At 42.4% G+C, this 27,374-nt stretch overlaps 1 protein-coding gene across 1 annotated transcript in view; it reads right to left on the minus strand.

The window, feature by feature from the left end:
• LHX4 (LIM homeobox 4) overlaps positions 1-27,374 on the minus strand; it is a 64,849-nt gene that overhangs the window by 31,699 nt on the left and 5,776 nt on the right. The window contains exon 2 of the mRNA XM_072648491.1: positions 10,572-10,743. Within this exon, the coding sequence (XP_072504592.1) occupies positions 10,572-10,743 (172 nt within the window). The remainder of the gene's footprint in view (positions 1-10,571; positions 10,744-27,374) is intronic.

Raw genomic sequence — 27,374 nt, forward strand, 5'->3', positions numbered from 1 at the left:
ACTTCAAGCCAACCAAGGTAACGATGATGAAGCAAAAAGGGTCAGCCTGTTGCAGGATCCTTATGGATTCTTGTGGAAAAGATCATCTAGTCTAGAGTCCTATTTCCCTCCCTGCTCTTCTCATCTTGGCGACTTGTGGTACAGCTTCCATTCCTCTTACACTTTGGCTGCCAAATTGCTTTCCAGATGGATGAAACTATGGTTGCCATCAGCCAAAGGCTCTTCAGCCAGCACTGTAAGCACTCTACAGGCCAACGCAATGTAAGTGGTCAGCACCATCACAAATTAACTAAGCAAATATCACTCAGGTTACTTTGGGAAAGTGAATACAAAGCACTACCTTAAAAATGATTCTGATGAAGAATGAAATGAACAGAACCTAGAGAACAATGTATTCGGTGACAACAACACTATAAAAACAACCTTGAAGGCTGTGAAAACTATGATCAATAACATGGCTGTTCATGACTCTAAAAGACCAACGATGGAACATGCTATCCATGACAGAGAGGCAATAGACTTAAGATGCAGAATGAGATGTGTGTGAGTTCAGAATATACATTTATATGTATACTTGCATTCAACTACTGAGGGAATTTATTTTGCTTGACTATGCATATTTGTTACAAGAATTTTTTTTTGTTTTTTTCCCAATGGATAGGAAGGGGAGAAAATAGACTTCTGTTCATTTTTAAAAATAGATAAGTGAGAAATGCAAAATGTGTTCACTTTTAGATGAGGGCACTGTCTTATCAGTTTTATTCAAGTGTTTTGCTTTATTATAATAGACTTCGCATAAGGTGGAAGTCATCTGTAAATATTTATAATGTGAAATCAAAACACATCAGTTAAACTTGAAAAAAAAAAAGAATCTTAGTGTCTGTCCAATCAGCTTCTCAGTCTTGATAAGCTGACATGAATAGAACACTAAGTCTAAAGTCAAGAAACAGCTCATCTTCCTGAGTTCAGATCTGGCTTCAGATATTTACTAGTTAGGTAATCCTAGTCTATCTCAGTTTCCTCATCTGTAAAAATGGGGATAATAATAGCACCTACCTCCCAGGATGGTTTTGAGGTTGTAGCACAGTGCCTGGCACATGGTAGGTGCTATATAAATGTTAGCCATTATTAGATATAGATAGATAGATATAGATACCTGTTAGTGAGCAGACAAGGGCAAAGTTCAAAAGCAGGAGAGCAGAGGAAAATATTAAGGGTGTTAGTGGAATGAATGGAGCTTATGTCCAAGTGGAATAAAATTCAGTGTTATTAATTAATGCTTTTATTAAAAATAAAAAAGAAAAAGATCCTCTAAGGCAAGGGCTTTTAATGTTGTTTTTATCACAGACTTCACTGGCAGTCTAGTGAAGACTTAGACCCCTTCTCAGAATAATGTTGCTTATATTCACAACTGACAAAAATACTAGACTCCAATGAAAGATTAGTAAAAATAAAAATAAAATTTTTCTCAGTCCCTTTAAAAATCTATCCACAGTCTCCTGGACTCTAATTAAGAACCCTTTCTCTAAGGGATCAAGTAAGGATATAAACTTCGCTTCCATTTTTCCCTTCCCTCCAAAAGCTGCCTTTGCTTTCACAAAAGCTGATGATCAGTGCCCCGTTTCATAGATGAGGAAACTGAGGCCTGAGTGTTGAAGCAATTGATTTGGCCAAAGTCATCCAGTGAAGAAATGCCCCTTCCCTCAAAGGACGACACTGGGTGAGCCAGAGCCAGAGAGGCTGTTTCCTAGGCTAGCCTGAATACAGAGCATTCTGGAGCATTGAAAACATACTGTTCTGGGTTCAGAAAGAACAAATAAGCCCAGATCTGGGAGCCCTGGGAAGCACAAAGACTTCCTGGGATCTCCCGTGCTCCCAAGGACACTGGTTACCTGCCCTTTGCTGATGGCTATGTTGGCTGCCTTAACATTGACTGACGAGGAGGAAAGATGGAAAAGTGGTAAAAGTCTGGCTTAGTTCCCAACTGGCACTATACAGCTTCCAAAGCTGGCTCCTTCAACATCCTGGGTTGCAGTTGCCCAATGATCCTTTTATGGAGGATTCCAAAGCACTATCAGCATTGGCTTCTAATCGCACCCCTTCCCCTACTCTCTGGGATTGCAGCAGCCAGAGAATCAGTGATGCAGTGGAAAGAACCATGCACTTGGGGACCAGAAGGCCTCAGTGTGAATCCTGCTTGGCTCTACCCTACCTCCCTGTGACCTTGAGCACACCACTTAGCTTCTTAATGGCTCAGTTTCCTCCTCTGTAAAATAAGGGGGAGGGTGGACTGAAAAGTCCTTCCAGCTCTGAATCCTGTGCTGGTAGCTAATAGCAATGTAGAGGAGGAATCTAGCCCCTGGCATGGTGCCTGGCACATAGGTGCTTAATAAATGTTTGTGGATGGATTGGCCTAGAAGCCCTGACTCTCAGCCACCAGACTGGGTTGCTAAGGGAGGAGAAGCAGATCCAACATACTTCTAGTGGCCAAGAGAAGCCACAGTGGCCGCTAGATAGGGATCTGCTCTGAGAAGGCAGACAGTGGGGAGCACAAGGTCACGGCTAGTCAGCAGCAGCAGATGGACAGGGGCCTGACCTTAGGTACCTCCGTTAAAAGCTACCCAGGGTTAAAGGCCCACTCAGCAAGCAACAATGGCTTGCTCCCAAATGACCTACCCGGCAGAAGCCCTTAAACAGGAGGCAGCCGTGCTGGCTCTCCAAGGAGGGCTGGGTAGTGCAACTGGCTATGCTTCTGCATCCATCCTCCCCAGACAGACGGACGCATGGGATTAGCAGGGGAGCCACAGATGGTGGCAGGTTGCCAGAGACATCCGACTAGAGATTGGTTTCAAGCATGTGCCATCCATCGTGTTGGTAATGACACTTCAAACACAGGTGGTTAAGGCCTGGACAAATAGCTGTTGCTTTAAGAGCACAGTGGCCTCAAGGGAAATAGAAAGAAGGACATTCGTCAGAGGCTGACACTGAGACTGCGACTTGCCTGAGGATTCCCCCATGTCTGGGATAGGAACAGGTTGCTCAGTCCCCCAGCCCACCTGTACAGAGAGACCTGGGCTATGGTTGTCTGGGGGGGAAGGGGAGAGCTGGGGGGGGAGCCATCCTTAGCAAAGGCACTCACTGCAAGATCTTGTTATTCTCTCAGCTTACAATTCAAATTGGGATGTGCCTTGGAAGGCCTCAGCTTTGAGTGTGCTCCAGAATACTTAAACACTGGCTGTTATTAGAACAAATCACATCCCCATTATGCTGCATTAGTCACATAAGCTGCTTATTCCTTGGGTCCTCTGCCTTTTATTTACCTTCTGTTGAGAAATGGGAGCCAAGAAAGTACAGAGGAAAGAAAGAAAAAGAAATGAAGGAAGGAAGGAAGGAAGAAAAAGAAGGAAGGAAAAAAGAAGAAAGGAAGGAAGGAAAGGAAAGGGAAAGAGGAGGGAGGAAAGAAAGAAGGAGGAAAGGAAGGAAGAAAGGGAGGACAGACAAAGAGGAAAGAGAGAGAGGGAGGGAAGGAGGAAGGGAGAGAGAGGAGAGAGAAAAGAGAAAGGGAGGAGGAGAGAGAAAGAGAGAGAGAATAAGAGAGAGAACCACCCTCCTGCCATAGATAGGAGACTCTTCAGCTGCCCCCCAACAAGGAACATGCAGCAGCAGAAAGGCATGCCCTCCCTCCTAGCAGATTCTTTCTGCCCCATGCACATACCAACAGCACCCTCTGCTGCCTATTGTTAGAATTACCGCACCTAGCCTCTCCAACACTGGGGAAATCATGTCCTCGAAAACCTTCCATCTTCCCTATCTCTCTGTGAGTAAAATCAATCAATCAATATGTATTAAGTGCCTACTTGGTTCCAGGCACTGTGCTAAGGGCAGAGGATACAAAAAGAGTCAAAAGACAGTCCCTGCCTTCAAAGAGCTTACAATCCAGTGAGGAAGACAGACAACACACACACAAAATACATACAAAGAGAGCTATATACAGGACAAATGGGAAATAATTAAAAGTGGGAAGGTACTGAAATTAAGAGAGCTTAGGAAAGATTTCCTGTAAAAGGTGGGTGTGTTTAGTTGGGTCTTAAAGGAAGCCAGGGAGGTCAGTAGGCAGAGATGAAGAGGGAGGGGAGATGCAGGATCTTGCTCATAGGACAGCCAGAAGGCCATTGTCACTGGACTGAAGGGTACATTTCAGAGAGTAAGATGCCAGAAGAATGGGAATGCAGGAGGAAACTCAGTTATGAAGGGCTTTGAGTGCCAAAAAGAACATTTTGTATTGGATCCTGGAGGCATCAGGAGGTCACTGGGGTTTATTAAACATGGGGGAGACAGTATTGGACCGGAGCTTTAGGAAAATCTCTTTGGAAGCTGAATGGGGGATGGGTTGGAATGGGGAGAGACTTGAGGTAGAGAGACCCACCATGGTGCTATTGTAATAGCTGGCAAGGGCCTGCATTCAAGTGCTGGCAGAGTCAGAGGAGAGAAGGGGGCCTATTTGAGAAATGTTGCAAAGGTGAAATAAACAGGTTTGGCAGTAGACTGGATATAGGCAGTGAGAGATAGTGAGAAAAACAAGGAGGTAGGTTTGTAATAGTCAGCTAGTACTCCCCTCAACCTTCAATGACTCCCTATCGCCTTCAGGATAAAACTCAAACTCCTTAGTTTGGGCATTCCAGGCCCATTTGGCTCCAACCTAACTTTCCAGACTGATCATTTCAGTCTCTGTTCCAAATTAACTAGATGACTGCCTTCTCCTTCCTCTCTGCACATCCTCCCTATGGTCTGGAAGGGACTCCCTCCCTGTTGAAACCCTTCTCTTCCTTCAAACCCCATCCAGATATCTTCACTTACATCAAAACCTTCTGCAGCTGGAAGGGATCCATCCTTTCCTCCTCAGATCCCTCATCCCCTTCTGTTTGACTTCAGTGCACCAATCACACGTGAACTGGATGTATTTTATCCTCCCATCCACCCCCCCCAACTGGGTTTTTGAAGACAAAGGTCCCATCTGTGTGTGCCCTATACAAGGTACTCATTTCTGTTTCAGAGTCTAGACCTCTGGCTTCCTTGGTATCAGGAAGAGGTGTCAAACTCACTGCCTGCCACTGCAAGGCAACTCCTAAGTGTGGCCCAAACCAGATTAAAATGGAAGAGGGAAATGTTTAACAAAATAAAGATACAGATAATGCCAATTATCTGTAAAATACAGATAATGCCAATGTCTGGTTTTCTAAGCTAATATGTGCTGCTCAAGGATACAAATGTATCTTGATCTGGTCAAGTTTGAAGCCAATGGTACAGGGAACTCCTTCTGGCAATGCAGATCATTAACTGCTCTACAGTTTATAGTCTTAAAGAATTACCCAGGGTCCCTGAAAGGTAAAGGACTTACCCACAGTCATAAAGCTAGTATGCATCAGATTAGGTCATCCTGATTCTAAGGCTTTCTATCCACTATGCCATTCTGCCCTTTCTTTGTACACACACACACACACACACACACACACACACACACACACACACACACTTCATTAACTTAAATTGGTAAAATAGACAATTACTCTACATCTCTGGAGAAGGATTTTACAGTTTTCCTGAGTGGAAGCAGGAAAGATTCTGTCTAGTTCTAACTGAGCCTTTTATTAATTATTATTATTCATAATAGTAATAACCACATTTTTATAGTAAAAAAGATTAAACGTTTACTCAGAGAATCAAGAATTCAATTTCTATGGGTAAATTCAAGTACTAGGCTCTCAGGATTCCCTTCTAAAACTCATATAGATTTCATGCCCTTGACTGATATTAGGATGAAGACCAGAGGCTGTCCCAGGGAGTACATCTTTTCTTCCCCATTCCCCATCTCCACTGACTGCTGCTGCCAAAACCACCCCTTTCTGTGATCCACCATCAGCAAAAGTAGGCAGCATGCTGGTGGTAAGGCCAAACCAGACATCAGCTTCAAAGCCTGCAAGGTTTAGTGGGCCAAGCCACAGACTGGCAACTCCCAAGACACCTTGGCCATTAGCAAGCAGTGTCTTACTTCCCCCACTTCTTGAGAAAGCCTGAGCTTTCTTATCTACATGCAATGATACAGATGTATCTTGTTCTATACAAAAGACTGGAGGTTATCGCAGTAATCCAGACAGAGGGCAACTAAGTCCTAGTACTGGGCAAATTCATCAAGGAGATCAAAGAAGGAAACCAACTTCCAACATATACTAATATATTTTTATAGCAATAGTATTTGTGGTAGCAGAGAACTGGGAACCAAGGGGGTGCCCATCAACTGGAGAATGCATGAGTAAGCTAATTGTATGAATGTAATGCAAGATTATTGTGATGCATGTGAGGAATTTAGAGAAACATGAGAAGATTGATTCGAATGGATTCTGAGTGGAAAAGGCAGAACCAAAAAACAACATACAAAACAGCAACAGTGTGAATGAAAAGGTCACTTTGAAATGAAAGTCAAGTTCTGATTAATGGAAAAATGGATGGTCTGGGAAAACAGATAATGAAGCACAACTCCCTCCTCTTGGCAGAAAGAATGAGGACTGCTGGGGCAGAATGAGGTTTTTGTTGACAGATACAGTCACAGTACCAGTTACCACAGTAACTACTTTTCTGTTACAAGAGAAGATTCATTTGGAGGTGAAGGAAGGGGGGAATTCCATAAAGGACTATGATGTAAAAAATAGATAAATAAAGCCATTTTTAAAAGTCCACATGGGACTAAACTCCAGTGCTAGCAGATAAAATGGAAAATAAGGAAGAAACACTACTACATTTCAGAGGAAGAACGTACGTCATACTTACTGATTGGATAGAATGATCCAGGGAAAGGAGTTGTGAAAGATGCATATTGATACTAGGTGCTGCCATTTTTTTCATAAATTACAAAGTGTTATATAAATGTGAGATATTGTTATTGTCCACAAGAAGCAAGTGTGCTGGAGCCAGCTTATACTGGCTTCCAGAGCTGATTGTTAAATTTACAATGTGAGCATTTATACCTCAGAAATTGGCCAGTGCTACAAATTAGGGCTTGACATATTGTTTTGTTGACTATGACAGAGAAAATAATAATGAAGATTAAATAAAAGTGTGTCCTGTGTACATTTTTTTTTTGATCCAAGAGTCAGGTTGTTAAACATTTACCAACATGCCCTTTATTATGGTTGACTTTCTAATGGCACTTGGAGACTCCTCTCTAAACTTTAAATCCTTCTGTTTCCTTTAACTAGTTCTATTCCTACAGAATATCTCCCATCTCTCCCTTAATACCTTTCACTGCCTATCTAAATCGGAAAAGTGCCACTCTGACTGTGGTCTCATTCTCTAACCTCCTTAATCCCCATACCCTGAGTGAAGGGGAGCCTGACTGACAATTCAGGTCCAGAAACTAGAAAGGAATATCCAGCAAGTACTGGGTTTTGAGTCTTCCTCATAGTTGGGGAAAGTGGGAGATTTCTTCTCTGGTGCTATCTTTTGGGCTTCCCTTGCCCTATTCTGACTTCCTCGTTTCTCATTTATATGCATTGTGTTTCCCACCCACCCCCACCTAATACAGAGGGGTTACTAAATCTCTAATACTCTTGTGAATTCATTCATCCCCATGCCTGACACATACTCTCTTCCTCGTCGTAGGATCCCTAGTTTGTTGAGTGAGTCATTCATTCAGCAAATGTTTATTAAACACCAACTGTGTACAGAGCGCTGCATTAGGGGCTAAAAGAGACAATGTTTAGATAAGCCTAGGTCTCAGCCCTCAAACGGCTTGGTTTGAGTAAAGTCATAGATAACCAATAAAAGTTGCATCAAAGAGTTAAGTATGATGACATGTTGAGGGGAAGGAATCCATAGTATCACCAGAAAAGGCAATAATGGGGGTAGACTTTAAAGGCTAGACAGGCAATTGACTGGAAAAGAGAATGGGTCAATTGTCCAAGAATAAACAACTGAAAACAGTCACAAGCAGGCAGGCAGGGGAAGGCTATGTGCTGGGGTAAGAAGAGATCCAGCTTGGCTGGGGTGTGGAGTGTACAGTGAATGGGATCTGGGATTCCGAACAAAGACTGGTTTCAGTAAGGTTCTAGCTGCTCTTTCTTTGGCGCTTCTCTCTCTACCCAAATGGTCATTGATAAGGTAATGTGTCTTCCCCTCTCCAACTCCTAGAAGCCATTCAACAGAGAAGTTACAAATTGAGGAGTGGGGTGCCCCCACCAGCAACAAATCACCTCGACCTTTTTAAAAAAACAACTTCACTATGCTACCATGCTATTTGTCTCCATCTCTTTCTGCCCCCAAAATCTTCTCTCTCTTCCTCCTCTTTCTTTTTCTCTCTTCCTCTCTTTCTTTCTCCCTTTCTCCCTCCTCTTCCTCCTTCACTCTCTCTCCATCTCTTTCCTTCTTTCTCTCTCTGTCCCTCCCTCTCTCTTTCTCCCCCTCCCTCCCTGTCCCTGTTTCTCTCCATCTCTTTCCTTCTTCTATCTTTCTCCCTCTGTGTGTCCCTCCCTCTCTCTCTCTCCCCTTTCTCCCCCCTTTCTCCCTTCTGCCTTCCCTCTGTTTCTCTTCACATTTTTCTTTCTCCCTTCTGACCTCTCTTTTCTTCCTCTGTTTTCCCTCCCTCTCCTTCTGTCTCTCTTCCTCCTCTTTCTTTTTCTCACTCTCTCTTTCTTTTTCCCTTCCTCCCTCCTCTCCCTCCTTCACTCTGTCTCTCTCCATCTCTTTTTTCTCTCTTCTCCCTCTCTTTCTCTCTCCCTCTTTTTTCCCTCCTCTTTCTTTCTCCCACTCTTTGTCTCTGTATCTGTGTCTCTGCTCTTCTGTGTTTCTACCTGTCTCTCTCTCTCTCATACATACAGACACACACACACACACACGACTTTGTTCTTCTCTAAGCCTCTGTCAATTTGGCCTAAAGTCAGCACAGAGCAGCAATGGAATTTGCTTCATTCAAGAAGCCCATGAAAGCTGTCATGGAGCAGGGTCTGCTGGCTTGGGATAAGAGGAAAGGATGTGGACAAAAGTGTGAAGTGAAGAGGGTCAGTTAACGGCATCTAAGTGAACACCAGGAAAAGGAACAAAGCAGGGAAGGGGACACAGGTGAAAAGAGAGAAAAGAAAATGGGAAGAAGAGGGAGCAGAAAAACTACAGAAAGCAGGAGAGGAAGAAGCTGAAGTTTGTCTCATTGAGTCTGGGCCCAGGAGGGAGTCCAAAAAAGGCAGAAGACAGTTTCCAGTCTTAAGCAAGACTCTGATCTGTCTGGGGAGGGAAGACTCCCTCACAGGAAACAGGGACAAACACGAGGCAGCCCGTTTCTGATTGGGTGACAAATGGACAACAGACACTGCCCTGCATCATCCTCCAACCTCCGCTAGATGCTGTAGTCCAGGCAAATAAACATACAAATCTTCAATAACTTCTCAAAATTTAGGTTTGCCCAAGGAAATCTGAGATTCTAAAAAGGATCAAATCCTCAGTATCCTCTTTACTTGCAGAATTTGCCTTATCTAAATACTTGGATTTAAAAGGAGAAATTCTAGAAGAAAAGAAATTCTAAAAAAGTATTTCTATCTCTACCTCCACTTACCCCCCCCCCCCGCCGCCATGTCCAAGTCATTCTGTCTTGAGCCAAGCTTGTTTTGATTAGAAGATGTTTCTACACAATGTCAAACATCTGAGTGAAACCTGAAAAATTCAATCAGTCTTCATATGTCTTGTTTACACCCTTCCCAGGAATGTTCTCATGTCTGAATGTATTAGGTAAACTCCCTGTCTCCTTCAGGAAGCCTTCCCTGATTGAACATAGTCTTATATTCAATGCCTCCCTCTCTTCATCTGTGAAAGGGGGATAATATCAGTAATCCCTAACTCAGAGGATTGTTGTGAAGGTAAAAAAGCACTTTGCAATCTTTAAAGTTCTGTACAGGGTGTCCCAAAATGTCTTAGGCTGACCTAAAAGTCAAATCAACAAAGCTAAAAGAGCCAACTGACAACATCCGACTGACAGCCAGGACCTTATTCAATTAAATAAATGTATATTAATACCTACTGGGTAGTAGGCCTTGATAGCTTAAAACTGAACTAAGACTATATATGTGAGGGGCCATCCTTTCTGTATCCTGCCATCTTCAAGTAGAAACAAATATTATGCCCCAAGCCTGACAGTAGACAAGACAGGGTAAGACAATTCCCCTAAAGTCAATTTGTCTGAAAAACAATTCCCATGATGGCAATCATGATAGCAACAATGTTGGTGATGGTGATGGCAACAATGACACTAATGATGATGGTGATGGTGATGATGATGGTGATGGTAATGGTAATATGATGGTGAAGATGATGAGGGCCATGATAGTGATGGTGATGGTGATGGCAACAGTGATGGTGATGGTAAGGCTCAGTGACTACACCCTGGTTTTAGTTGTTTTGTTATTACAACCACCAGGGGTTTCTCTTGCAGATATATTGCTTTTGGGCAAATTGCCCTAGAGCCACTGAGTGAGTAGTCCTCAGCACGAAGCAAAGAGAGACATTGATTTTTTAATTCATTTTCAACTTACTTGAAGAAGTCTTCCTTGCAGTAGACACTCCCCGCTCTGGAGAAGCACCTGTCGGCCAGCTGCATCTGGCAGTCTGCACACTTAAGACAGGAGCTGTGCCAATGCCTGTCTAAGACTTTGAGGATGAACTTATCCAAGATGTGCTGATTACAGCCGGCACACTGAGGGATCTCTGAGGAGGCAGGAGGCGGCAGAGAGGATGGGAGGAGAGGAAAGAGAGAAGAAAGAGCAGTGTCAGCCTTGTGTATGGTGCCATTTGCATTGACCACTCAGCAGGCAAACAGAAACACTTACTTGACTTTGGATGCCATTCTACTCTGCTCTTCTACAGAAAGAACTAAGGTAGCAATGGAAATGACCCATGTTGTTACAGGGAAATCATCTATATGATGTTTATCCATTTCCATTCTGTTAGGCAGAGCCATAAGTATGACAGGCAAACTGGGAAGGGTGCTGAGAGTAACTGATGGGGTGGGGTAGGGCTTGGGGTGGGCACATGCTTTTTTCTATGGCAATGTTCCTCTGGTCCACCATCTGTGAATCTCAGGGTCCTCCACTGGTTCTATATGATATGGAATAATCATGCTAGTTCCCTTGTCTAGGTCCTGGGCACTTCCTTCCACCCAAAGTTCTATCAGCATTGCACCCCTTCCCCAGGTTTTCCTCACCTCTCCTCTCCAACCCTTGACTCCTCCCCATGGTGGAAGACCAGAGATCATGTGTTGTGTCATGTGGTCTCAGGCTGAACTCTCAAGGATATACACTGTTTCTTTGCCTGCACTACTGTTCCTTACAAGATTGTCTTCATCCACCTACAATGCTCAACTGATTTTGCCCTGTATTCCACAATTCCTAGCTAGTATTTGGCAGTGGGTTCAGGAAGTCTCAAGGCAATATAGATCCCTATCATGCCTATATTGCCTATCATTTCCATCATTAGCCAAAATTATCCTCTGGAAGAGACTATCATGTCCTAAAATGACAGAAGTCAGATGAGGGCCATGGCCTCAGAAGTCACATGAACAATGAAGACAAGGGATATTTACTATAGGATAGAGATCTGGGAGAAGGCTATGGCATCTTTGGAGTTCTTGGGTGGAGACAGCAGCAACATGATTCTCTGTTCCTACCCATTATCCAAGATCTGTCTTTTGTAAGCCTGTCTAGATGCCTCTCTGATTTAAGAAGAACCAGTCACTGAATTTGGCTGGAATCATACAAAAAGAATCAGCTTTCAGTGGTTGTGAGGAAAAAAGGGAAGAAAAATCACTGCCACTTTCCACTCTCTTATTTCTGTGTTCCCAAAAGAAAGTCATGAGACGTGAAAGTCAAACCAACAAAGGTAAAAGATTTGCCAACTGACAATATCCAGGACCTTATTCAATTCACTAAGTGTATGTTAAGCACCCACTGGGTACTACGTCTTGATAGAACTAATTATTTCTGTGGGCCCTTGACTCCCTTTCTATGATCATTTTTAAAGTCTTCCTCATTTTGACCGCCTATGTCACATAACTCTACCATATCAGTGAAAGTCGTAACGTTCACCTTAACCTGCATATGAAACACAACCTCATTGTCCCCATTATTTTAATCCTGCAGTTAGTCCAATGTGTCATCCTGCCTCACCAATAGTTCTGGGAGTCTCAGAGGACATTATGCTGGAGAGACACACAAACTCTTCCAAGTTCTGCCACTCTGGCAAGTCTTGATGATACTCTATCATCTAAGAACCAGTCACAGTGCAAGGCCTTTCAAGCAAAGGGACTGAAGACCGATACCCAAAATGGTGTCAGAAGGGTTTTTGTTTGGGTGGAGGTTTAAACTCCATGGCCTCTGAAGTTCCTTCCAGCTCTAGAGTTCTGTGAAACAGAGGCTGAATTAAGCTCACAGGGCCAGGCCAGGACTAGCCATCCATTATTCTTTACATTCTACTCAGAGTCATAACTGGTCATTTTTGTAGCTGGGTCAATCACTCAACAAGTATTGGCACTGTACTTTGTGCTGGGGATATAGAGACAAAGCAAAAATAGCACCTGCCTTCTTACATTCTAGTGAGGGAGATCACATGTATATAATAAGTTACATACATGATACATGCATTGCAGAAGGAAGATACTAGCATCTGGGGAGACCAGGAAAGGTGGATGAAGATAACATTTGAATTGAATCTTGAAGGAAACCAGGGAAACCAAGACATGGTAGTAAGGATTGGAGGGTGCTCTAGGCTTGAGGGACAGTCAATGCTAAGGTACGGGAATGGGAAATGGAGTACTGAATGTGAGGAACAATAAACAGGCTAAAATGCATCCTCAATTCTGTTAAAATGGAAAGGTAGTGACAGAGATACTGGGATATCTCAAGAACAATGTTGGAGAGGTCACAGTGGGAAAGGGCAGGACAAAAATGTGACTGGAGAGGAGTTCACCTAGGTTGTCACTACTGGGAGAGAAAACTCGTGCTTTCTATTTTAATTCATTATTCTTGCTAACTAAGTTCTACATTCAGTTGTTTCTGTACTGCTAAAGGACTACAGGTGCTACCAGCAACATGTAAATGTTGATGTCCTGGTACAAAGCCCTGATCACCTAGCCCTAGTTATAACTCTGAATATACTGTGGACTAAAGTGATAAGTGAAGGCCAATGGAGGATATAAAACTTGAGTTAGTCTTTGGGGGATGTAAATTTTGGAATGTGAGTAAAGGAACTAAGAATCTCAATGAGCCCAGAGCCCTTAAGATAGCGGATAAAGGGGATGATTTCATGCCCATATCTCTTAACACTCAGAAGAGGACTCAGAGAGATGTACTTCCTACAAGGGACTACTGGGACTCCCATAGATGATCAGGAAGAACATTCTAGAAGATGGTCTAGAAAAAAGATTCTAGAAGAACACCACTCTAAACCTCTGACCCTATGACTTAGTAATTTGGCCAAACAAAATCTACTTCAGCTGGAATCCTGAGTGTTTGATCCAGGGTCCAGGGCAGATAGAATTAGATCAGTTAACTATGGAGATGTAGAAAACGGTGTTTGGTCAGTCAAATGAAGGACAGCTAAGAGAGAAGAAGACCTCATTGCCTGTACAGTCGCCTGGAAGGAACAAAGTTAGCTTTGAAGACACCTGTCATTTTGTAAATCCTCCCTTTGTTCTTTTAAATCCTTGTGTTGATTAAAGCTCAGACATAGTTAGTGTGCTGATTTCAGGGATCAGGTAAAGAGTGGCAAGGAGCCTGTTCAGCATGAGTTGGGAAGCAAGATACCAATAACAGGAGCTAGTGAGCTTAAGAGAGTGAGAGAGAGAGACACACACACACACAGAGACAGAGAGAGACAGAGAGAGACAGAGAGACAGAGACAGAGAGAGAGAGTGTGTGTGTGGGTGGGTGTGTTCATGATGGCAGGGGTAATCGAGGTGAATAGAGCAGCAAAAATGGTTGGTGTGGGTAACAGGCTCATGGTGGGGCAAAGTCACAATGAGAAGATGACCAGTTGTGGAATTCTGTTTTGAGGGGAGGTGGGGAACAAGGTTTGAAGAGAAAAGTTGAAGGGGTGCAGTAGGGGCCAAAGGCAAAGCCAAAATGACAGGGCTGGTCTAAATGATCTCTGACTCCTTCCAGCTTTTATCTTCGATTATCTGATGACCTCTTAGAGAGTGCTTTCAGGATCTGCCAGCAGTATCTCTGCTACTGAAATCTCTAGCAGAGCATGAAGTCCCTCCATAAGCAAAATTATACATGTGTACACACACAGGCACACACACACATGTACAACACCTGCATGTGTGTGTACACATATGTGTAAGCATATATAAACATACATACGTGTATTGTATATATGTATATATTCCTATATGTGTGTGCATTTTTTTTCCTGAGAAGTGATTTTTTATGAAGTATCTCTTGCATTCACATCACCCTCATTTTCAGGCATCTCCTCCACTTCCCCTGCCTTGCAAACTATCCATTATAACAAAGAATAAAAAAGAGAAATGAAATAGCTCAGCAAAACTGATCAACGCATTGCCTCTGTCTAACTGTATACGCAAAAGACCAAATCTATGGTCTCCCTTCTCTACAAAGATGGGAGGGAAGCACATTTTCTCAACTTTCCTACTGTAAGCACTTTAGCAAAGTAAGAAGTACATACTCCCATGGCTTCTCAAGCCTCCTCTCTCCATCACCACCCCACCCCCACGGTCAGGGCTTACACTAGAGACAGAATCTGCTGGAGCAGTATGAGTACAAACGCTGACTTGATATCCATAATAAGCTTGAGCCTCTGGATGAGACAGGGGTAACTAAAATTCTCCCTATGAGCACAGCCCTCCCCCAGATGGATGAATTAACTCTTTGGGGGCATCCCTAAGTGCCCTGGGAAGGGTAATTTACTAAATGGCCCCTTGGTGCCCTGGAAGAGTTAATTACTCACCCTGGTTCACCAGGGGAACGGGGCCACTCTCCCAACATAACTTCCTGACAAGGGAATACTCGAATCCAGCATATATACATACATAATTGTTGCTATTTTGCTTCTTCTCCAAGGCAGAGATTTAGTAATATTCCTCTTCGAATATCCAAATGCATTGGGGTAAGTACCTAGGATGTATGCACATAAAATTTATTTCAAGGAAGGTATCTACCAGGAGTCTTAATATGATGAGTATTCAAGAGAGAATACATTAGTGCTAATGTATGCAGAGAATGTCCCCGTCAGGGGAGTTTTTAGAGGCCTGTACATGGAGAGCAACATAACATTAAGGGAGAGACACAAAAGAAGACAGGCTGCAGCTCTATCCAGATGGAGAAGGGGGATGGTCCCTCCCAGGCTGGGCTGTTGGAATCGATGGCTCTCAAAATGGGCCTTTAGACCTCACCCTCAGCCCTTCAAGTGGTCCTCAGAGTGGTCCAAAATGCAAGTTAAAACCTGTTGTGTGTTTGGGTGAGGGCTTTCTAAAAGTACATTTTAATCAATCTATCCATCAAGAAGCTTTTATTAAACACCTACTATGTGCTAGATGCTGAGCTAGGCTATAAGGATACAAAAATAACAGCTGAAACAATCCCTAGTGGAAAGAGCTTATATTTCCCACTAAAGATTTGAAATGAAATTTTAAAAGAACATTAGGTGAGGGGGAGTCATGAATTTCCTCTGGAAAGATCTCCCAGATCTCCTTGGATGTTGGTGCTCTCTTCTTGTCTCCTTAAATGATGACATATACATATATATGTTACATATCTGTATCTGTATCTATCTATCCATCTGTCTAGATGTTGTACCTGTCCCTTGTTCTTCTGTCATTTTTTGGTCCTGTCCTCCAACTCTTCATAACCTCATTTGGGGTTTTCTTGGCAAAGCCACTGAAGTGGTTTGCCATTTCCTTCTCCAGCTCATTTTGCACATGAGAAAACTGAGGCAAACAGGGTTAAGTGACTTGCCCAGGGTCACACAGCTAGTAAGTGTTTGAAGCAAGATTTGAACTCAGGAAGATGAGTCTGGCACTCTATCCACTGCACTACCTCCCTACCCCCAACCCCATACATAATGTAAACACTTGAGAGCAGGGAATGGTTTTTGATTGTTTATCCTTGATCCCCAGCACTCTGCCTGGCACCCAGCACACCTTACATGCTTGTTGAATGGCTGGATCAGGGCAATACTGATTGCATTATTGACATCACAATGTTGTTGTGGAAAGGAGGCTTTGCAAACCTGAAAGCTGCTGAGAGGCCATCTGGTGTCTCAGAGAGCTGACCTTGGAGAAGACCTGGGTTCGAGCAGTCACCACCCTTACATATACACATGAACTCTGGTGGGAACCTTAGCAACTCACTTAACTTCTCTGCTCCCCAGGCAGCATCCTAAGACGATAAGTTGCTGAGCAGGTGCCAACCTGCATCAGTGCAGGGAGTCCTCTCACTGGGAATGCCCAAACCAATTTTTGTTAAACATCTACTATGTGCTAGACACTGAGCTAGGCTATAAAGATACAAAAATAACAGCTGAAACAATCCCTAGTTGGAAGGAGCTTATATTTCCCACTAAAGATTTGAAATGAAATTTTAAAAGAACATTAGGTGAGGGGGAGTCATGAATTTCCCCTGGAAAGATCTTCCTGATATCCTTGGATGTTGGTGCTCTCTCTTGTCTCCTTAAACGATGACATATACATATATATGTCAAGACATATCAAAAAAAGCAAAACACTTTAAAGTCTATAAAGTCTTAAGATGTTTGAGGAATCCATGTATGATGTAGATCTCCATTACAGCATGAAGCAGGTCAGAAGGTTCAAGTCAGGGGTGTCAAATTCAAGTAGAAACAGGGGCTGCAAAACCATTCATGAGGATCCTTGCAGGTGCATATTGACTTAGTTTGAAATGTCAGTAGTATCTATGTTTTATTGCATTTTTACTTCTTTTGTTAAATATTTCCCAATTACATTTTGATCTGGTTCCCATACCATGCAGGAGTGTTGCAGACCACATGTTGGACACTTCTAGTTTAAGTGATCCAAAGGAGCTTTGACCCTCCCTGAAGTGTTCTGCAGACTTGGTGCTAGATCTCCTCCCCTTAGTAAAGCAGGTGAGGAAATGTCTCAGTGCCCATGGGACAACACCCCAGGGTTAGCCACTGATTTCCAACAACCCAACCTGGGAGGGACCACTCCCCTTCTCCCTTGTCTGCTTTTTGTATCTCTCTCCCTTAATGTTATGTTGCTCTCCATTTACAGGCTTCTAAAAACTGCCAGGGCTAGGCTTTGAAGCACAGAATTCTCTAGGTACAGGAGCAAAGACTCAAGCTGCCTTGGGAAAGCTCAGCAAATCAAACCTCATCCACTTGTTTTCCTCCATCCCCTGGTTAAGGGTTGGAGGAAATATTTCACATCAGCTTTGGGGCTAGAAACCACATTAGAGGGGACTGGACCAACCTTCTCACTTTCCAGAGGAAGAAAGTGAAACCAAGAGAGGGTATGATTTGCCCAGGGTCACACGGCCAGTTGGGTGGCATAGATCTCGCTCTGGAGCTGAGCCCTGAATGACTCCAAGACCAGTGCCCTAACCACTCCCCCAGCCCGCCTCTTTCATATGTCCCTTCTGTGTATATCTGTATAAACAACTGACGTTACTCTTCAGGCCACTGTATATGTCAGGATGTAAAGCCTTGGATGCGTGGTCTTCTATTGTATTATACAATGTGTTAAATTCTCAATGCAGACAACATGGATCATAATTGTAGACCTATAATGAATTTCTTATTTTTTAATGGGTACAGCCTTGATCTGGACAGGGCTCAAGTGAAGGCCCATCACCATAAATATTATACAATTTCTATGTGACAAGAATATTGCCAAACCCCAGCTAGTAACTCACATATGATTTTTGTTTGATTTTTTTTTTTTTACTGGACCTGTTATTTCACTGGTGTAGGGAATGCCTGATTAGAAACATCATCCAGTCTGCGATGTATTGTCCTGGAAAGTGGCCTGAGACACTGAGGGGTGATGGCTTCCCACTACCCTTGCTGCCTCTCTTTGTGGCCTGGGATGTCCTCTGCACTCCTACCTGCCTGTTAGAAGCCTTGACTTCCTTCAAGGCTCAGGTCCCCTCCTATTGGAAGCCTATCCTTTCCTAACCTTTTCCATGTTGTATCCCCCCAGGAGAATAGATATGTATGTTCCTTGAGGGCAGGAATTGCTTTCCATTTTGTCTTTATATCCAAAACTCCCAGTACAGTAAGAAGGGACTCTATTAAGCACCTAATAAGTGCCAGAAATTGTGCTAAATACTTTTTAAAAAATAAATATTATCTTATCCGTAGCAAAGACAGACAGAGGGTGTTTTCCATTTTGTTTTTATATCTGCAGCTCTTAGTATGGTAGGAAGAATAAAGATACATACTTATTAAGTACCTACTATGTGCCAAGCATTGTGTTAAGCCTTTTGATTTTTTTTTTTTACAAATATTATGTCATTTCATCCTTACAATCACTCTAGGAAGTAGGTGCTATTATTACCCTCATTTTACATTTGAATAACTAAGGCAGATAATGATAAAGTGCTTTGTGGAGGTTCACACACCGCCTGGATTTGAAATCCGATCTTCCTATCTTGGTGCCACTTAGCTTCCTCTGGTGCTTTGCCCATTGTTTTTTATTGGAGTTACAGTTTCATTGGTGGTAGGGACCCCTAGAGAGAAAACTCCCTCTTACCAATATATTTTGGCACTGGCTCTGCAATTTAGGACCTTATAGGACCTTAGACACATGCCTGGAGATACTGAGAAATTAAGTGGTTACCCAGGTTGTCTAGGTTCACTTGATCAGCCAGTGTAAGTGTGAACTTGAACCTAGAAACTGACTCTCTACTAGGCCATTCTACCTTGCACATAGTGGGCTCTTCATGAATACTTGTTGGATGGGATTGGATTAGAGTGGTTTGGATAGCATAGGCAGTCCTGTGGGACTCTGGGAACTTGGATCGCCTGTTTAGTTATTGGGATATGGGGTGCTGATCATTTTACTTAAATTAATAGTGACTTTTAAAAGCTTGGCAGTGATGAAAGCCCTCTGAAGATTCTATGGATTGTACTCTCCAGGCATAGAATGTAAGGTCCATGTTACACAGAACATAATGTCTAAAAGGGACCTGGCCAGCAGTTTTCTCCAATCTGGACTGGCATTGTGAGTTATGCAAGGAAAAGGTCCTTCCTTCTAATTACAATGTACCCTCCATAGTGCCTGGTACAGTGCTCAGCAAGAAGGTCCCAATGAGCCCTTAAAGTCAGTTTAAGAGGGAAACATAATGGAATCTTGGAGAGATGAGGTTGGGGATGGGGCAAGGGAGGAAATCTGAAAATTGGGAGAAAGAACATGAGAAAATTCAGAGAACTTTTTTAGGGTTTGTTATTAACAATATTGAACTTACATACATACATTTATGTTTTATATATTAATAATGTATGCATAATAACATATGTATATCTAGGTTGTTGTTCAGTTGTTTCTGAATTCATGCCCCCATTTAGGGTTTTCTTGGCAAAGATACCAGAGTGGTTTTCCATTTCCTTTTCCAGCTCATTTTACAGATGAGGACACTGAGGCAAACATGGTTAAGTGACTTGCCCAGGGTCACACAGTCAGTAAATATATGAGGCTGGATTTAATCAGATCTTCCTGACTCCTGGCCCAGGGCTCTCTCTACTAAGTCACCTACCTACCCTATCTATCTATCTATCTATCTATCTATCTATCTATCTATCTATCTATCTATCTATCTATCTATCTATCTATCTATCTGTCTGTCTGTCTGTCTGTCTGTCTGTCTGTCTGTCTGTCTGTCTGTCTGTCTGTCTATCTATCTCTCTATCTATCTATCTATCTATCTGTTTTATTATTCCCTCCCTGGATTTTCCAGTTTATTCCAGACTTTCACATCTCTAAAAATGTACCTGGCTTTATGAGCAAACCAGGTTGTTTTGAGCTCCTAAAGTGACTTTAAATTTGTAAAAGAGAAACCCAAATTGTACTGTATCTTGGCACATAAGCGATACTCAATAAATGCTTGTTTCCTTCTTTCCTATTCACCTAATCTCCCACTTTGGAAATTTGGGGTTCTCTTTGACTCTCCCTCACCTCCCACATCTGCCTCTCAGATACATCCCTCTTCTCATTCCCTACTTCTAGCACCCTGGAGAAACTCTTATTATCATCAACCTGAATTATTGTAATAGTCTCTTGCCAGGTGGTCCCATCTCCCCACTCTCCCCTCTCTCATACTTCCTTCACACTGCTGCCAGACTGCTTCCCTTTATATAAACTTGGTCTTGTCACTCTTCTGCTCAGAATTCTTTAATGGTCCCTATTGCCTATGAAATAAAGCTCAAATTCTTTTGCCTGGCATCTAAAACCCTATATAATCTGGTACCAGCCTACTTTCCTAATCTTATCTAATGCTCAGATCCCACATGCATTCTATCCTGCAGCCAACCTGGACTCTTCACCATCTCCAGAAGTGCCCTTCATGCTACCTTTTCTGTACCTTTGCTTATACTATTCTCAGCGTCTAGGGAACCCCACTATCCATTGCTTTAAAGTTCAAATCAAATGCTACCTCCTCAATGAAACCCTCACTAAAGGGTGATCCTGCCTGGATCACAAAAGGAATTTTGTTTGATCTTCTTTTATGCCTTTCTATGTATTATTATGTATTATAATTATTTGTGAGTGTGATATATTCTACTAGACTACAAATCTCCATGAAGGCAGGAATATTGTTTTATCTAAAAATTCTGTCTCTGATACTTAGCACAATGCTCTGCACAGTTTAGGCAGTCAGCAAATATTTGATGAATTTAATTAAATTGAGGGAGAATATTTTATATGGGGGGGCAAAGTAGTCTCTTGTCATGTGAATTTTTCTCATTTAAGAAAAAGATGTCTTAGCAGTGTCTAATTAATCTTAACATTACAACCACAATTTGCCATAACTCCCTAATCCCTGAACCAGTGGACCAACTGTCCCCCTCTGTCTGCCAAATTCAGATCGACCCTCATCATAATGCAGCCGGATACCTCAGAATTCTCCCTCCATTGAAACCTAGGAGCATTATTGAATTTCCATTGTTTTCTGCTCGAAAAAACAGAAACAATAATCATTATGTTCCATAATACTTTCTCTCTGTTTAGAACTTTTAACTCTTTCAACATGTTTTTCTTCCTCGATTTCATTTGATCCTTCTGACAACCCTGTGAGGCAGATAGTATTTCTGTTCAACAAATGAAAAAACTTAGGCACCAGAGTTGAGTGGTTTGCCTAAGTCTCATCAGGGAAGTTAGTGGCACAACCAAGATTTTAATACCTCTCAATTGTTCTACGTTCTTTCTCACCACCTAACAGTTCCTATAAGGCTCTGAACCTGAGAAGCACCCTCCTACCAACTTTTCTTGCAAAAGTATCTTGGACACATTGTTCTCTACCAGCGCTGTTGATTCACCTTATTATTGGCTGTTTCCTTCTAGGAAGCTAGAGGTTTATCCAGTTAATTCACTTCACTTAAATTCTACCGATGCTTATTAAATACTGCTCTGTCCAAGCAATCTCATGTTAAATGTAGGTAGTATATTCCTAGACAATGCTTAGATTGATCCTCTTACCTTGCTCCTGAATGAAAGGAGAAACCTCACAAGCCCTTTTGAAGTATACTTGGAAATGTACACATTAGAATAAAATTCTCATTTTCCACCTTACTCTTTTTTAATGCACATAAGGAAAATCTCAAATTTTATTTTTTTCTTACATTTCAGTGGTTTTTTCATACAGCAAAAGAAATAAATCAATGTCTTGGCTCACTGAGGAATATAGAAAATAAAATTTGTGATTTCAAGAAGCAGGTTAGGAAAATACTCTTGGTGGTAAACACATAGATTCATGCTGGGATGAGAATAGGGAAGGGAATGAATTCTAAAATGTATCTATGTCCTCCCAGAGGATATTTCTGGGTAGGGTATCATCCTGTGAATGAAGATATTCTGCAACATTCGCACTGAAGAATTACAATCTTGGACAAAAAGTGACCAGGATGCATCTGGCCATAAGATGACTTAAAATTGGGGGAAAACAAAACAAAACTTGGCCACTCCATTGTCCCAAATCATATATTTCCATTTCCATTAAGGAACGGGAATTTTAAAAATTACATTTTCAAATGTATATTTGCAGCCCCTCATCACCAATAAGACACACATAATGTTTCCTAATACCACCAAACTTCCTTCCTTGCTTTTAATTAAGATTTTCTTCATATCTGGGATAAGCAATAGCCATGAGTCCCTATGGTTTGTGTACTCTTTTAAAGGTACATTTCACTTCACAAGTAAGAATCATGTTTAAAAGGAGTTAATAAATCCATTTCCCTATCAGAGACATTTCATTTTTTATTCTCCAACATCTAAGATTTAACTTTCTCTCCTCCCCATTTCACACTCTTTCTACCTCTCTCCCTGGCCCATTTTAAGTTGGTTTATCTTGGAGAAGCAGTAACACAGCCTCTCAAGATGCTCATAATAAGCTGATTGTTTGGTTTCAGAAAGGGCAAGAAATCATTTTCTGGAAGAATAGTGAAGAAAAAAATTATTTCAACCCCAAATTGGTATACATTTGTCTTAAAGAACAGAATATTGTATGCAAAAATACACACATTTAAAATATTTATGTACACAATGTACTGCCAAATTTCTGTGTTTTTTTTCTTGAAAAAAAATGACTGCCCTATAGGAAAAACAAAACAAAATATGTAAAGCCTTCTCTTACCAAGGTCAACCACCACCTAATATAGTCCCCTGGACTTCCTGCTACCATCATCCTTATTACTATCTCTCCTTCTAACACTGATCTCTGTGTGACCATGCAGTGGTTTGAACTGCTTTGGAAAGCATACACATACAAAGAACACTTTTGAAAATATCAAATTCAGAGGCATACCTCAAAGGACTTTCTACAATATGATACTTGGGCTGTGGCTTAGAAGGGTTTCCCTGGACATAAAAATTCATTGTATGAACATCCCTCCAAAGGTCCAATTTTTAAAATACTTTGTTAATATTCTTCATTGGACATTCTCAGTTAAAAAAAAACAACAACCAAAAATCACATTAAATGAACCCATAATGTAACTTTTCAAATGCTTTGGCCCAATTCTCAATTTCCACTTTACTAAGAATACATAATTATGAATTACTCCAGTTAATTTCTGATATTTTATTTTAAATTTTTTTGTTTTTATATTACATTTGTTTTCCTTTTTTCTCACCCTTCAAATCATCCCTTATAACAAAGATTTAGAAATGAGGAGGAAAAAAGTAGTTTAACCAAACTAATCAACATATGAACCTGCAAAATTCCACCCGGAATCTCCCATCTCTTCTGTGAAAGGAAGATTTTAAATTTTCTCTATTCTTCTCTAGTGCCAGCCTTGGACACCCTCCATTTCTAAGGTAATATTCCACACGTTTGTCCATCCATACCTCACACAGATAAAACTTTTAGTTAAGAAGACTGCAGGTTTTGTCTCTATTAGGTTATCTTCAGAACCAAATTCCCTTAAAATTTCCTTGCATCATGATTAAAGTAAATTGGACTTTATGGACCCATACTGACTAGGCAACAAGAGAAAGAGATTTGAACAAAAATATACCAAAATAACTAGAGAGGTGTAATCATTTCATGAACCCAATCTCTAGTGTAGTTAGCTCAAGGGACATTTTTCAGTTTCTATAGGCAATCTGCAATCAATTTCACTATTGACCACTCAACCCATCTCCATCCTCTCCCTCTCTTAAAAGAACATTTCATAAAATGTCATTTTGCATACCAGATCTGAATCAAGACACCCATAAATGTGCTGAGGTGAAAAGCACAACTTGACATTTGAGTCTCTTTTTAAGCTAGTCCCCAGTGTTAGAAACAATAAATTCCAAGGAGTTTCTCTCTCCAAGAGACTACTGATAGTACCAACCACCTGTGCCTCATTCTCAGCACTCCTGAAAGCACATATTATATGTACATAAGAGCATATTTTATATGGTCTAGGAAGACTATAAAGCATCCTAACACACATAGTCATTCATAATGAAATCCCATTACAAATGAAACAAATTTTTGTGGACAAACCAATTTTCCTTTCCAGATGAGTTTTCACTAGGCTGAGAATAACAAAGTGCAAATTTTAATACACTGAACCAGACCTTTTTGAAGACATTCATGCTACCTAAATTGGAACCTGCCCATATCTCCATTTGCTAAATCCAGAAGTTTTAGTCAGTCAGTGGGGATCGTCAGAACGCATATATTTGGTTGTGTTTATCCCCCAAAGAAGGCAGGAAGACAGTGGGACATCTATTGTAATGAGAACAATGACTGATTCTAATACAAGTAAGTTCTAGAATTCTTTGAACTGCTAAAGCACAGTCCCCTAATCCACTTCAGTCAGCATAAAACACTCCCAGGTGTTGGAATCCTCAAAGCACCTTGAACCTGGATGGAGGAGAGGGGAAAGGAGAGCTTTCAAATCTTGGATATAGAGAATGTCCAAAAACAAGGTCATCCTTCTCAGCTAGACTGATCCCTAGTCCCCCGCCAACCTCAACACTGACAAATTTCTCAGCAATGGAAGGAGATAGACAACAGATTGTCTTCGCTCCTCTCCATCCCACCCCCCAGAAAGCACACTACAATTTCCACAAGGTGATACATACATTTTGATGGCTCAGTTGTCCATTCTACATCAGAAACACTATTTCAGAAATTTTCTTTAAATTGTATAAAAAACTCCAACAACAAAACTATTTAACTCTGAATTCTCATTCCTCCCATATCTGTTCGTTGCAAGAAAGTAGGTAGGTAAGTAGAGAACTCTCCTGACGATGGTTTTCCTGGGTTAGGTCTGCTTTCAGCGTTGCTAGCTATCATGGGTGCTAAATGATCATCAGACAATAGTTAGCATAGAGCTGGGGCATTGCTCTGTGTTAGAGTCTGAAAGAAATAGGTAAAGCAGTAAAGGTATTTTAATACTTTTAACCCTGTGGACCAAATAAGGTTTGACAACAATGCCTTCAAATAAGGTTGGTTCAAAATAGAAAAAAATGCACTCAGTCATCCTTGCTTTGTCTTCGTGATGCAAAACAACTGATATTTTTAACCCCAGCACTGAGTGGATTCTTTGGGGGAGGAGGGGGGAGGAAGAGGAATGAATTGATCAGATGTTTTTGCAATAGTGCAGACAGACTTTAAGTATTCAAATGCCTTTGGGACTGGGGTATAGCTCTAGTCCTACATTCCTTGAGGTTTTCATTCCATCTTCCTTGATTTTTGAGTCTACGAAGGGTAGCCCTCATCATCTCCAATGTACTTTTCATTATAGACTCCTCATTGCTTCTAGGTGTATCCTGCTGAGCTCTGCTAAATAATTCCTCTTCTTCCTGGAGAGTCTCACCATTTAGACCCTTTCAGACAGCTATCCCAGCCTCTTTAAAATTCTCCAGTCCTGGAGAGAGTCAATAGATCATTGCGTCAGAATAAAGTTCACATATTAGGCTTAATATCGTTACTACAGTCGTCTTCGGCGCACAAAACGGCCCTCATTGTGTCGTTTCTTACCTTTGCCCACATTTGTGTCTTGCCTGTCGAATTTACATGATCAGCACCTTGGGCAGGGACCTTGTCTAATTCTCTCCTAAACCTGCCACATTATTAGCACTCTCAATAAGGTCTGAATAATAACGACGATAATCGTATAACCACCGTTTAATGGAGCGGTTAGTCAATACAATGATGATAGTAGAGAGCGCAGTTGACTAGAGAAACAGACTGACTTGCTTTTCAGGTCTGCTGGGGAAGAGACTTGGGGACACAGAGGTGGACGGGGGTGGAGAGAGAGAATCCACTTGTAAATGCTAAAAAATCTGGGGATGCCGGAGCCATTAACGTCCCGATTCCGATCTTGTTTTGTCCTTGCGTAAGACTTGACCTAAAATCTGGGGAGCGTCAGGGGAGGTGGGGGGTGGGGGGTGGGGCGGAATTGGAGGCTAGCGTAACTGATGGTCTGGGGGAAAAGATCCTCACTGCCTGGTGATGGGGACTGCCCTCTGAAGGACAGAGATGCCGCCAGCGCGGGACACTTTCCCATCTCCTCACCATTGCAACCTGTGCCCCTGCCGGGCGTGCCCACTTCACAGCACTAAAGTAGTCTCTCACTAAAGCGCAGTCTTTTTTCGGCGCTTCCGAGAGGGTAAGGGTGAGAGGATTGGACGGTGGTTCATTTTGGGGAGCTACAAAATCCGAGATTTTGTCGACGCACTCCACCGCCCTCGCTGCCGTCCCCGGCTCCGCGGCGGAATTTGGAATCACGGGTACCAGTATATAGGCTGTCTGAAGAAGGAGATGGTAGTTTTCTGCGAGCCACCACTCTGCCCCTTCATCGAGAGAAACACAAAAGGGGAGATCCACTGAGAATCAGACCAAACGCTCCACTGAGGAGAGGGCCAAGTGTTCTAAAGGTGGCACCTCTCCCGGTTCACCCCGCACTGTCCAGTGACCCAGTCAAGCCGGAATGCTGCCTTGCTCCGCTTCCTTCCACCCTCCCCTAGTCTCCTCCTAGACCTCGGCAATAGTCCCTGGGGTCACAAAGAGGTCGCAGGGGGCTTGGCCTCTGAGGCCATAAGGCACTGAAGCGCCAGGTTTCTCCTAAGCAGATCCCTCGAAGCCCCAAGGGCTGATGTCGGGGCTTACATTGCCACCAAGCTAGGGACCAACTCTTCACTTGTGCCTTTAGATCCCTATCGGTGAACGTCTCCCTAAACCTTGAGTCCTCAGTAAACACCACAAAGCAACTCCTTCCAGTAACCTACTAGGATAGCATTTCCATCCCTCGCGTTGATCTTAAAGGTTAACACGTGCTACATCGGCATACCAGCATTTTCGGAGGCCAGAGCCCTCAGGTCCGCCAATATGCTCCGGGGTCCCTCCCAGCACCCCTCCTCAAACCTGAGCTCCCTTCTGTCTACGCCACAGCGACCTGGGGTCCAGAACCAGTCCGAGAGGCTCAGGTTTCTGCAAAAACTTTCTGCCCCAGAGACCACAAGCCGGGGCTTCAGAAAAGTTAGGATCCTAGTCCTGACCCTGGATGGCGCGAATACAGCTAGAGTTTCCAGGTCAGACAAACGTAGGTAGGGGTTCAAGCTACTTTTATATTGTCCGGAGAGGTTGTGGGGGACGGGGTGGGGGACCGGCGGGGGAGACCGAGGA

The sequence above is a fragment of the Notamacropus eugenii genome, chromosome 2 (genome assembly GCF_028372415.1).
Source record: "Notamacropus eugenii isolate mMacEug1 chromosome 2, mMacEug1.pri_v2, whole genome shotgun sequence".
In the NCBI taxonomy this organism is placed as follows: domain Eukaryota; kingdom Metazoa; phylum Chordata; class Mammalia; order Diprotodontia; family Macropodidae; genus Notamacropus; species Notamacropus eugenii.